The 14,322-nt window shown below is 34.0% G+C and overlaps 1 protein-coding gene across 1 annotated transcript; it reads right to left on the bottom strand.

The window, feature by feature from the left end:
- Positions 1–6,217: 6,217 nt before the first annotated feature.
- LOC107002711 lies at positions 6,218–13,730 on the bottom strand. The gene is made up of 5 exons (XM_015200856.2): positions 13,574–13,730; positions 11,972–12,400; positions 7,796–7,824; positions 6,783–7,700; positions 6,218–6,631 (listed from the first exon to the last, which is right to left on the bottom strand). Exons 2-4 carry the CDS (start codon positions 12,297–12,299, stop codon positions 6,804–6,806), a joined length of 1,254 nt encoding a protein of 417 aa, XP_015056342.1. The 5' UTR covers positions 12,300–12,400; positions 13,574–13,730; the 3' UTR covers positions 6,218–6,631; positions 6,783–6,803.
- Between the last annotated feature and the right edge of the window lie 592 nt (positions 13,731–14,322).

The following is a 14,322-nucleotide window of genomic DNA, read 5'->3' as shown; positions in this document are numbered from 1 at the left end:
AATATGTTTTTGATTCATGTGAATTGTTGAAAGAGTTGGAGGATCGATATGATCAAACTAACGGTGCAAAATTGTATCAAATTCAACGTGAAATCAATGAATTATCACAAGGAACTTTGGATATTACTGCTTATTACACTAAGATGAAAAAGTTGTGGGAAGAGTTGAGTACATTACACATTAAAACTCAATGCAATTGCAATTGCACTTGTGGAGCCAAGGATAATATGTATAAAGTGGAGCAGGATAGAAGATTGATACAATTCCTTATGGGGTTGAATGAAGTCTATACTGTAGTAAGAGGAAATATCCTCATGATGAACCCATTACCTTCCCTAGCACAAACCTTTTCTCTGTTGGTACAGGATGAGAAGCAGAGAGAAATTAAACCTAATGCTCAATGTTCATGGAATCTACATCTTTGAATGCAAGTAGTTCAGGGAAAAAGGTCATGGAGTCTGCTATTTTCAATTCAAACAGTTCAGGAGGAGCAGGTTCTTCTACACCACTAAGACTAAGTAACAGTTCTACAGGGAACAACAATGTTAATTTCAAAACCAATTACTCTCAGACCAATTCCTATGGCAGTAGCAAACCTCGTGTGATATGTGACTATTGCAGAAGACGTGGACACATCAGGGATAAATGCTACAAACTACATGGCTTCCCACAGACAAATAACAATCCACAGAGGAATAATTATCAAAATGAGTACAGGGATAATAATCAAAATTCTAGATTCAGCAGAGGAAAGGGGCTTATGGCTGATGTTCATGGTTGTTCAGGAGAGGCAAATGATAGAGAATCAATTCAATACCCGTGTTCAGACCATAAGAACTGACAATGGACTTGAGTTTGTTAATGCAGAAACATCAAATTTTCTTGAGGGAAAAGGAATTATACATGAAAGAACTTGTCTTTCCACCACCCCATTTTGTTGGGGTGTGTAAGGACAAGTTCTTTCATGTATAATTCCTTTTCCCTCAAGAAAATTTGATGTTTCTGCATTAACAAACTCAAGTCCATTGTCAGTTCTTATGGTCTGAACACGGGTATTGAATTGATTCTCAATCATGGATAAGAAATTTTTGATGACTAGAGTGTTACTCTTACATGTCAACAATTGTTTCCATGTGCATCCACTATAGTCATCAACAATAGTGATAAAATATCCATGTTTATCATGTGTTACCATGTGATATGGACCCCATCATATCATATATTACTAAAAGCATGAACAAAAAAGTTGAAAGTTGAATTACGGTTTTACCCTTTCTACAAATTAAATTATTATAAAATATTTAAATATTTGATTGTATAAATTTAATTAAATGTTAATGACTTTTAGAATTCCTAAGATCAACTCCTAAATAAATATCTAATTTATTAATATTTATCATCTATAATCTATATGTATATAATAGTTATAATTATTTTTTTTAAAAATCTTTACCTAAATTTCTTTTCTTTCCCTCTTCTTATAACTTTTACCCCTCTCATGAATAATATAATTGATGTGGATAAAGTATTATCATTTATGATAAATAACGAAATTTAATAATTTAAAGGGTGCAAATCTACAAAATGGAGACGCACATTGATAATGTCCTCTTGATTATTATTAAAGAATGACTCTAGCTTCACAAATTTAATTCATTAATGCTTAATTACATGATAAGAACTTTATTTGTTCTTTTTACATGGTTTGCTAACTTTAATTTTTTTTTCATATTCTTCATTTATTTATTATTATTTTCTAATTACTTATTTAAATTTTATACTCTTAATATTCATAACTCTCATCTTTTCATATTCATAACCTCCAAACATTTAAACTAAAACTTTAAGATATTTTTTGATATTCCTTCTATTCTGTTTATATAAATTCAACTTCTTTATCTCATGAAACCCCTATGAAGATTATTAGGCTATTATTTTTATTTTATAGTAAAAACAGATGATGAAGACTCTTGAATTTTGATAGGATATGAAAGGAGTCGATAAAAATTCAGAGAGTTATGTACTAATTTTGTACTTATATTTTCATCTATATACATCAATCTTATTAGAATAATGTCTATATTGTATTTTTACTAAAATATTTTGTTTCTTTTTGTCTTTTTTCACTCTTTTAGACTTCTTAATTTAGTTTTCTATGAATGTTTTATTGTCGTATGTCTTTGAATTTTGTAATTGATACATTTTATTATTCATTATAATTATATATATATTCCCATGAGATTTTAGTCATTCTAACGTATCTATAAAAATTTACATGAAACACACGTGCGACGCACATCCTCAGAAACTAGTATTACTAAAAGCATGAACAAAAAAATTGAAAGTTGAATTACGGTTTTACCCCTTCTATAAATTAAATTGTTATAAAATATTTAAATATTTGATTGTATAAATTTAATCAAATGTTAATGACTTTTAGACTTTCAAAGATTAATTCCTAATTAAGTATCTAATCTATTAATATTTATCATCTATAATCTATATGTAAATAATAAATATAATGTTTTAAAGAAAAATCTTTACCTAAATTTCTTTATTTTTCTTCTTCTAATTACTTTTTCATTAACCCCTTTCATGAATAATATGATTGATATGGAAAAAGTATTATCCTTTATGATAAGCAACGAAATTTAATAATTTAAAGGGTGCAAATCTACAAAATGGAGACGCACTTGATAATGTCATCCTGATTATTATTAAAGAATGACTCTAGATTCACGAATTTAAATTCATTAATGCTTAATTACATAATAAGAACTTTAGTTGTTCTTTTTACATGGTTTGCTAACTTTAATTTTTTTTTCATATTTTTCATTTATTTATTATTATTTTCTAATTACTTATTTAACTTTTATACTCTTAATATTCATAACTCTCATCTTTTCTTATTCATAACCTTCAAATATTTAAACTAAAACTTTAAGATATCTTTTGATATTCCTTCTATTCTATTTCTATAAATTCAACTTCTTTATCTCATGAAACCCCTACCAAGATTATTAGGTTATTATTTTTATTCTATAGTAAAAAGAGATGATGAAAACTCTTTAATTTTGATAGGATATGAAAGGAGTCGATAAAAACTCAGAGAGTTATGTACTAATTTTGTACTTATTTTTTCATCTATATATATATCAATCTTATAAGAATAATGTCTATATTGTATTTTTTCTTAAATATTCTGTTTCTTGTTGTCTTTTTTTTCACTCTGTTAGACTTCTTAATTTAGTTTTCTATGAATGTTTTATTGCCGTAAATCTTTGAATTTTGTAATTGTTACTTTTTATTATTCATTACAATTTACATATATATTTCCATGAGATTTTAGTCATTCTAACGTATCTATAAAAATTCACATGAAACACACGTGCGAAGCACGTCCTCAGAAACTAGTAAATCTATATGTAGTAATTGAAAAATTTTGGTAGAAATTTTGATACTATGATGAAAGGGCATTCTTTCTTGTCTTGCCATAGGACATATGTTACAAAGGAAATGTTGTTTTACAGAAAAACTCTCAGGTGTAGACTTAATTTCCTTCATTTTTACAAAAGGTACATGTCCAAGTCTATTATGCCACAATACATTCACATCATTACAAGTATGAGTCATAAAAGAAGTAGAAGTATTAGGAGTTTTATTGATGGAAGAACAGACAGAAGGCTGTGTATTATGTTTACATGAGTGAGTAGAAAAAAATACAGACTAAGAATTGAAAACATTTGGTCTTGATAGATAATCAGAGGTAGAAGCAGCAGGAGCAGCGCCAGGAGGAACATGTTTCATCAAGCATTTAGAACACCAAAAATAAAGTCCATCCTTTGCTTCACCAATAACCAAAGGCCTCTTCATTGAAGGGGCCTACAGAATGCATGAAGATCCAGAAAAACACACAATACTTTTAGGCATGGATTTTGAAAGGCAATGAATTGAAACAAGATTATATTTGAATGAAGGCACATACAACACTTGATGCAAAATAATGTCTGGTGCAAGTATTACAGTACCAATTTTCATGACTTTTACTCTATAACCATTTGGTAAGGAAATCAACAAGGGGCATGGAAGGTATGTAATGTTTGTTAGGACTGTTATATCAAAGGTCATATGATGAGAGGCTCTTTAGTCAAGGATCCAAGATTCAGTTTAATTGTGAGAACATCTGTAAGATAATTTCCCAAAAGCAATTGAAGAAGTACATGCTATCATACCTGCAAAATTCATACTACCATTGTCCATGTGTTTAGCATTAGTTTTCTCAGCTTGGAACTGTTGCAACAACTCCACAACTGAACATATTGTTCTTTAGTTAGTCGATGACCTGTGTCTGCACGAGCTTCTCTATCATTTGCCTCTCCTGAACAACCATGAACATCAGCCATAAGCCCCTTTCCTCTGCTGAATCTAGAATTCTGATTATTATCCCTGTACTCATTTTGATAATTATTCCTCTGTGGATTGTTATTTGTCTGTGGGTAGCCATGTAGTTTGTAGCATTTATCCCTGATGTGTCCAGGTCTTCTGCAATAGTCACATATCACACGAGGTTTGCTACTGCCATAGGAACTGGTCTAGAGTAATTGGTTTTGAAATTAACAATGTTGTTCCCTGTAGAACTGTTACTTAGTCTTAGTGGTCTAAAAGAACCTGCTCCTCCTGAACTGTTTGAATTGAAAACAGCAGACTCCATGACCTTTTTCCCTGAACTACTTGCATTCAAAGATGTAGATTCCATGAACATTAGAGCACTAAGTTTAATTTCTCTCTGCTTCTCAACCTGTACCAACAGAGAAAAGGTTTGTGCTAGGGAAGGTAATGGGTTCATCATGAGGATATTTCCTCTTACTACAGTATAGACTTCATTCAACCTATAAGGAATTGTATCGATCTTCTATCCTGCTCCACTTTGTACATATTATCCTTGGCTCCACAAGTGCAATTGCAATTGCATTGAGTTTTAATGTGTAATGTACTCAACTCTTCCCACAACTTTTTCATCTTAGTGTAATAAGCAGTAATATCCAAAGTTCCTTGTGATAATTCATTGATTTCACGTTGAATTTGATACAATTTTGCACCGTTAGTTTGATCATATCGATCCTCCAACTCTTTCAACAATTCACATGAATCAAAAACATATTCTACACTTTCTGCGATTTCCTTAGTTAGAGAATTAAGAATCCAGGAAGTAACCATATCATCACACCTTTCCCATTGACGAAACTGTGGTGTTCCTGTATCAGGCCTTTTATAATCACCATTGATAAAACCCAACTTGTTTTTAACTGACAGAACTCTTAGAACACTTCGTCTCCATGATCTATAACCTATTCCATCAAAAGGATTTTGAACCAACGAAGCACCAGGATTATCCGAAGGATGCACATACAGTGAAGAACTAAGATCATTACTGTTAACACCATTGTTATTCACAGAACTCTCAGTTGAAGTTGAACCATTCTCAATCGCCATAGTAAAATCAGATCAACCAAGAATCCAAAAAATTAATCCAAATTAAAATTCAATTTGATTTTTCAATTTAATCCAAATAGTGCACACCCCTAATTAGAAGATACAATAAAAGTCTGTTATAACTAACTAGCGGACTTTCTCACTAGTTATTTCTGCATTTATAATAAAACTAAAAAAAAATTGCATTCCAAAAACATCAACAAACTTTCTTTTTTCAACACCAGTGCTTTCATTTGTTCTTTAGGCTAACTCGTTTCCCTGTGTAAATTTAAACTCAGATATCAAAGGACCTTAATCGGTGATATCAGAGCTTGCTTTCATCTCTCTGACTGCTCTAGATACAGTTTGGTCATTTGGTAGCTAGTAAAATAACAAACTTGTTCATGTATTTTTTTATTTTATTTTTACAAATTATACCAAGTGTAATAGCTAGTTAACAAATAAGATGTTAAATGTATAAAATTAGTACACCATGTATATATAAATTAGAAGAAGAGAATTGGTATATTATCTTATGCACGGTAGGAAAGAGAAAAACTGATACCTGCATAATTCCTACCAACTGCGAAATGACCCCCCTAATGCTGAGTGTACCGAAAATTAGTCCATTTCAAGCTGGACATGATAGGCTTGCTCAATCAACTTCAAGCACAACCAATCATGTCCAGCTCTACTTCAACTCGACTACTCTAGAGCAATAACCAATCCTCCTAAGGGGTCACGGTTGCTGATAAACGGAGCTCTAACTGACTCAAATAAATACAAAAAGAATACAAAGTTATACAATGGCTGATGCAACTCTTAAGCATGAGTAGAACACCAAATATCTGCTACTATATAGGTAGGTAATAGAGATGAGCACTTTTAACCATATATATAAAATCTTCAGGACAATTTTTTCATGGGCTTGACATGTATGAAACCCAATAGAACATACACTGAAACAACAACTATTTTCAATTCAATTTGCATCTTCTTTCCTATTTGAACAAATTAATCATCCACCTTGTACTCTTCCCATTTTTTACAATGTATTACTTGCCTGCAAATGCATTGCATTTCCACCATCAAGATCATGACTGCTTTCACCACTCTCTACAACCCAAAAAGGCAGCTCAGAGAGCATACCCATGGTTATCTGCACAAGTGAATGCAATGTAAACCATTTGTCAGACAAGAGTATGGGATTTGGATTAACATCTATCAGAAATCCATAGCAAACCGACGATGTAAACATGAAGGGAGCTTTACAATAGTACTGGGTAAAATGTCTAAAGGGATTTCCTTACCTTTTATGTCCATAAAGAAACCTACTTCTTGTTAGATCTTGTCCAGGAGAACCCCCTCCTCCGAGTTGAAGGACCCTCGGAGTAGGATCTTGATCCCTTTGAACCGAAGGAGAAATAATGTCGTAGGAAGGGCCTCTTTGAAGGGCTCTTCATACTGGAACTGGAGCTCATCCTGGGACACCCTCCTTCATGAGCACTACTTTTCTGACGCTCTAACAGATCAACATTCCCACTAATATCACTGTCAACAATCCTGTTTCGAAATCTCTTTCTAGCTTTCAATTCTATCTTAGCTTTTGCTTTTTCATATATCTTCAAGGCCTGCTTCTCCCCAAAAGTACAGACAGGGCAAGCTGGGTCATACCTATTGATTTCAGATGTCATATTCTCCAAGCACTCAGCATGGAAAACATGGCCGCAAACTAGAACAGCAACAGCAAGTTCATTCAATAGCTTTGCACATATGCCACACGTTTGGAGATCGAATGAAGATGACCCAGAACCTCGGCTAGTGGCCCTTTCACGATGGAAACCAAAGGATTCACTATCAAAAGACCACCTATCTCGACGAGGATTTGCCAGGTCAGCAAAGCCAGGAACTGACCAACCATCTGATGATCCACCATGAGAGCCCCTAGTTGAATCATTACTCCAACCAGGTAGGAGCACAAAGGAAGATGATTCTTCGGAAATTGAAAATGTAGGTGACTTCAGCCCTGGTACACGGCTATCAGAAACTTGCTGTCCAAGTTGGTGAGCTGAAGAATGGTGAGGCAAACATGGAGTAAAGCTAGCAGGAGGCAGCTGGCCACGTGATGATAAAGGAGATGCAGATAAAGATAAAACTGAGGGAGCGGATGGAGATAGCTTTACAGGAGAGGGGAATGAAAGTGCTGTTGAACCAGCGAAGTCTTTAACCTAATTATCAGAAACAAAAGGAAGCAGGAATGTCAAAAACTCACAAATATGCCATGAAATTGTCTTCAGAAATAAGTAAAACGCGCTGTTATTACCTCGGTCGAATTCCTCTCAGCCAAGGGATCTGCAAAGGCAAATGATAATAGTCATTTTCCAAACGAACATATGATTTCCATCCATAAAGGGCGAATTATAGTTTCATAGTATATAGAATCTAAGGAGGAGAGTGAAAATAAAATGTTCTGTTATACTCGACATTTAAAAGGTATGTCACAAGAGAATAATGGTTATGGCTTCCATAGCAATTTACACATCAACATCGTACCCAAAAAAATCTCTTAACAAACAGTACCATCAGGATGCAAAACAAAAACATAAAATAGGGTATATAAAAGAGAACACAATCTATCTTTGGGGTAAATGGCCTCCAATAAAAATACGATGAATCAGTAGAAGATTTCTACCATATGATATGCTGTAAAAATTTCATCACATTAAGAGGGACAAAAGAATCAAAATATATATAGCATCAATCACAAAATCATAGAACAATGCCTTTGGAAGAATTAAAGGCATGACAAATCAACAAAGAAAATTACAGTTGAAGTTATCATGTCCCATCCTGACTACTTCCATCTGTATAAAGCAACATTCGAGAATGCTACGAGATGAGATCAACAAGATCCTCTGTTCTTATCAATGGGGCTGCTCATGACTCCTTCCAGCTTATAGAGGAACTAGTCTCTGGGAACACGCATTGAACGTTCATCTTAAAATATTTCATACAAATTTTGTATTGCAAATGATAAATTTTAAATGAACATGCATTGAACATTTATCTTAAAATATTTAATACAGATTTTGTATTGCAAATGATAAATTTTAAATGATACATATACTATTGGACTTTCTCTATGCTATAAAATAAAAATCAGAACACACAAAAAAGGTAACGACTCATAAGTCAAGGTTAGAAAATATTGCAAATTTGATGTTACTTTAGTCACATATGTAGTAATTCAACTTAACTGTTTCACTTTCGAAAAAGAACAAGTGTTGCATAAATTGCGACAAAGGAAGTATTAAAAAAGTCAAAAGAAAAAAAGGGAGGGGGGATGATAAGTACCTGATGGAGAAGAAAACTCAATAAAGTGTGAACATTTTAACCAAATGAAATAATAGAAAGACTTATTTATGATTAGATGTTAGGAAAAGTAGAAAATACTCAATTAATTATGAGATGTTGGAGAGTAGAAAATGCTCCATTTATTATGAGATGTTATGAGTAGTAGAAAAGACCCAATTTATTATGAGATGTTTCAACTTTTTTAAAATAAAAATATCATAGAAATTTTTCTGCTTAATATAATCAATTAGTTTTCTTTTTTTGACGACAAGGGAAACCCGCAGTCACTACCCTTTTTGAGTGCGCACAGGGTAAAACCCTGCTCCTATGCAACAGCTCTCAGACCACATAGGAGAGGTAACCCGCACTAGGCAAGCCTGGTGCGACGAGCTCGACCCAGAAGGCAGACCCTTTGCTTTCGCTGGCAAGGGGTTTCGAACTTGAGACCTCCAACATGGAGGTCTGAACGTCTCTCACATTTTATATTCATATGATACTTTAATTTCTTTTGAAGCTGCAGAGCAACAAGTTTGTTTTTTTCAGAATGATTACTGGTCGTCATATTAATTTCTCAAAAACCTTCCTGTTTCCTGTAGACACTGTTCCCAACATTCCATGACTGTTCTACATCTTAAATTGCGATATTGGCAACCTTCCCATTATTTGGGATTACCCTTGGGAGAAAATTCAGGTCTATTTCTATTTGGAGCTGCATTCTAGTGAAGGTGGAAAAAAGACTTTCAAATCCGAAATGTCAATATCTTTCCTTGGGCAGTAGATTCATTGACATCAATTGTGTACTTAATACCCTACTAACACTATTCTCTTGTTTCCCTACCTCAGTTTGGTCATTGACAGATTGAACAAGCTGAAAAAAGAATATTCTTTGGCAAGGTAACAACCAAAAGAAGGTTAGTCTGGTAAATGGAGTCGCTGCAGATAAGAGATAGAGTGGTCCAGGAGTAAAAAGACTTGAAGACGTACAAAGAAGACTTATTATATGATGGTTGAGAAGATCTAATAAAGGTACCAATGTCCTATGGAGGAGAATTGTGAAAAATATTCTTTACTAGATCACTAGATGACAAAACTAAGGACACTCTGCATGGCACAGTTTGATGGAAATTCATTAGATCATTCTGGGAGAACTCTTTTCCAACACAAGATCACTTTAGGAGGATGACGAACAGATGAACCTTGGGAAGACTGGGTCGTGACTTCTCCTCTCAAGGATCAATTTCCAGATCTGTACACTATCCGTCTCAGCAAAATGCTACTGCTGGATGACATTAAATTGTAACCTCATTCTTTACAGGACATTGTTATGTTTGGGAGATAGAAAATACATGTCTTTTGTTGTGACTTTTGAACCTAACAGCATGTTTACAGCTCTAAACAAGTCTGGTGCCCCAGAGTAAATGAAACATTCCATAGGTTTGTTCTCAGCCAATCTAGCTATAAGTAGTTAACTCCTCCTGACACAAGTTCATAGCCATGGAAGAAAATTTGGGGCAACAGGCTCCATCCAAGGTGAATTACTTTATTTGGTGGCAGCCAATGATGCTTAGCGCCTCACCCACCCAAATTCCACAGAGGGGGGTTCCATCTATGCAGTAAATGCTCGTTATGAGAGGAGCAATCAGAGGATTCGAATCATCTATTTTTACACTGTACAGTCACCTCTCACATCTGGAGTCCTTTTCTAAACATCCTGGGAATTAGCTTGTCAATGCATAACTCGAAGATAGAGTTTCTAAAAATTTGGGAGTAAAAGAGATCTCAATAAAAATGCAATTTACGGTTGGAACACTATTCCTCAGGTTGTATGGTGGACAGACTGGATAGAGAGAAATTTTTATGGCAAAAAAAGGAGGCATACATAGCCTTGCAAGAGAATGAAAATGGCATTATTGATACAGTCAACTACTTAACATGAATCGCAACTATGTTTTGAAGCATTAACTTAGTGCTTCTTTGATATCAACAAAGATCAACCCTTGTTCATAAAAATTTCTGACTAAAAAATGACGGTCCAAAATAGAGAAAAAGTGTACTTTAGCAATCAATCTTCTCATAGTAAAGAGGTAGGATTGGCATTTCCTAAAGGTTGAGGAAAATAGCAGTCTACATAAGCAAGAAAATGAAAAGTACTCACCATATTTAACTAATGTTATACTTCACTCTAATAATAATACAAATGCAAGGCATATATATGAGTTATACAAGAAAACTTGGAGATTGCGAGTTTCTTTGAGAACAAATATTTGATCTCGGTAACAACCAACAACCCTATAATTAGGCAAGTGACAACTTAAAGTATTCTTTAACCTTTGAAAAAGCAAGTGACAACTAACTATTAATTTTAACAACCTTTCAAACAAAATATTTCATATGCTCCATGATCTTAAAAAGTTGATCATAGCAGCACCACAAGAAGCATAAGAAACTACATTTTCAGCTAAAGCTACTAGCACCTCCCCAATTGGAGAACATACAAATAGTCTACATCTTCAACCCCTTCCACTATTTATCTTCATCATTTGATAATATCCTCTTATCAAGACAGAGTAGCCATCATTCACCACTGCCAGCAGCTCAGTCTTCTCTATGACAAATCTAGACATCTCAGAAGCAAGAAAGCTCACTTGTAGAGTACTAGACACCCAAACAAAATTCACAATAAAAAGGAAGCTCATTGTATGGATAAACAATTTTACATCCGAGAAGCGCACACATGCAACATATTTCATTTCGGTGCTCTCTACCTCCTATTTTTAACCTAAAATCAACTCTATACATAACCCTTCTCTACATTTAAACCTAAAAACATCTCTCGTGTGAGAATTTGGTCTGCTAGCATTAGCTGCTTAGTTCTTCCTGAAGAGGACTCTTGATCTTCGATAAAGTTTTGCCTTCACATTCCCCAAACAGGATGACAAAGCATCCACCATTATGTCATCCAATTAGGTATTCTCATATTTCACAAAGTTCAAAAAGAGAAGAAGAAAAAAGACGGTTCAAACTCATCATGTGCAATCAGAACTTGACATCTTTTTTCTCTTCAATTTGCATAATCACCTAATTGTTGTGTATCTATTCATTTGTTACATACAAAAGCAAAAGGGAGAGCAGTGCAAGTACTAACCCAATAAAGGAAGTGAAAAGTTTCGATTATTTCTTTCAGAAACTGGTGACTTCTGCCATGCAAGTGATCTGAAACTATCCAATGGACTACCCTCTTCAGATGCATACACTGTTCCTACAGTTGTTCCAGATTTAAATTCTAATCCATCATTGCCACCAATTCCATCAGAAGACCAATTTACTGGCGTCTCCTCCCCAGCCACTCGTCCCCGATTATCCCACCGAAAGCTCCACGTAGGAGACTGGCGGACATTTCTCTGCAAATTTTCACAGCTTGATCCATCTAGAACAGCTCTATCTCTGGCAGCAACACAGCAAGCGGAACCCATGCTTGCTTACACACAAAGCATACAACACTTAGGCAGCTATCAGTCAGACCAATGACAATGCCAGCATGCTACTTCATCTTCAAATTTGGGAGTTAAATTCTCTGAAACAACAAAAAAAAAATGAAGTCAAAAACTCAAAATTATCGAAAGCAAAGCACGTATGCATTTTAATATGGCAGCAAAATCTTTTTGGTACACAGAAACACAGCAGAAATTGTCCTTCATATCGAACACATATAGCATGTGAATGGTTTGGGTCATAAATGCTTTTATACATGCCATATTTGCTGGACACTTTGAGGGCAATTGAAGAGCCAATCTCCACACTCAACATGGACATTTTCCAGGTTGCTTGCATTGTTAAACCCATTCAAGTTTGGTACAGAGAACGCCATACATCAGGCTTGCGCCACCAAGTCACCCAATACAACACTCTCTCACCTAATAGAATAAGATTTATGCAAAAAGTTGCAACAGCTAATGCTGAGAATCTAGGAAGAGATGCCTCTTAGAAGAGAAAAAATGTACTCATCGGAGATAACAATATAACATTCCACTAGAAAATAAATATCCCATTTTTAAAAGATCACTTTCAGCTCAAAACTGAACAGTGATTTCCAATTTTGTAAATTCTATAGGTCTAACATACTTCAACAACAAGGCATTAGAAGAGAATAATCCCATAAAAGAAAAAACCTTCCTAGTGAAGAATTACATACTACAGTCAACACAAACACTATTACAATGAAATCCTATTCACTGTATCTGATAAAACAGTAATTCTCCGCGTTAATAACTACAAAAAAGCACAAACCGAAAGAACTACATGCTGAAGAGTCACACAACCATTACTGTTCAGCAAAACCAAATTCAACAAATCTTTATAAACATGTTATCAGATCCGGGATCAAACTAAACCTAAGATTCATTTCACCAATTCTATTATACAAAATAAAAAACTCAATCACATCTAACTAATTTGCAGGAGAACACTATTACAGAGTGAGTCCCTGTTGCAGAAAAAAAAACCTAAAAAATGTATCAAACACAACGGAGGTCATAGAGATCCCAAAAAAAAATGATATAATAAAAATTAATCACCAATCATCTCCCTAGAAACCTCAGAATTTCCATTACTTATCTCTAAACCTAGTTAATCACACATATCCATTCATGAAACAAATTCTACAGCTCAAACAAGTACATACAACAAATTCCAGAACATATAAACATATCAAATCTCTAAAATACAAAATAAAGCAATCAATCCTTACCGTGAAATTCGCCGGCCGGCGACGGTGTAGCAGAGAAATCAAGCGATTAGTGAAGAGAGAGGGGGATGGAGGGACTATATATGTATAGAGAGAGAGAGAGAAAGAGAGAGAAGTCAGGTCGTTTTAGACGGCGATATGCAAATGCTTATTGCGTTTTCCGTTTGGGGGTTACAAAATAAACCTAAGAATTTCACGGGAAGGATGGTTTCATTTAAACGGCGTTAAGTGACACGTGTAAGGGAATTGTTTTGTTTGTTTTGTTGGTTAAATTGCCTCCTTTTTTGTCACTAAATTTGCAAAACCAGTGAGTTAAATATTTGGATCCAACTTTGTTTGGAAGGCCGTTACTTATCATTTCACTAATATTTCGAGAGAAAATATTGAAAATATTCTTAAATTTTATGTAAATTATTGTTTTATTTGAAGGATTAAAATTTAAGTGTAAATTTATTTTATTTGTTACGTGAAATAGTAAGTGGTCTCAAATCATTATAAGAGTATGTGATTTTTAATTTAAAAAAACGAGAAGAAAAGTGTTGAAAACACTTACAAATTTAGTAAGAATTTAGGGTGTTTTTTTTTTTACTCACATTGCAAATTTGGTTTATAATTTATTTCAGTCGGCTAAGTAAATAGATGTTTTTAATAGTGTCAATAGTTTAGAGATGAAATTAATAATTCGTAGCGAGTATAGGGATATTTTCAATACTTCTCCCTATTATTTTTTATGAATGGATACTTAAATAAAT

This window comes from Solanum pennellii, chromosome 10 (genome assembly GCF_001406875.1).
Source record: "Solanum pennellii chromosome 10, SPENNV200".
Classification (NCBI taxonomy): Eukaryota; Viridiplantae; Streptophyta; class Magnoliopsida; order Solanales; family Solanaceae; genus Solanum; species Solanum pennellii.
This window is presented reverse-complemented; position numbering and strand designations above follow the sequence as displayed.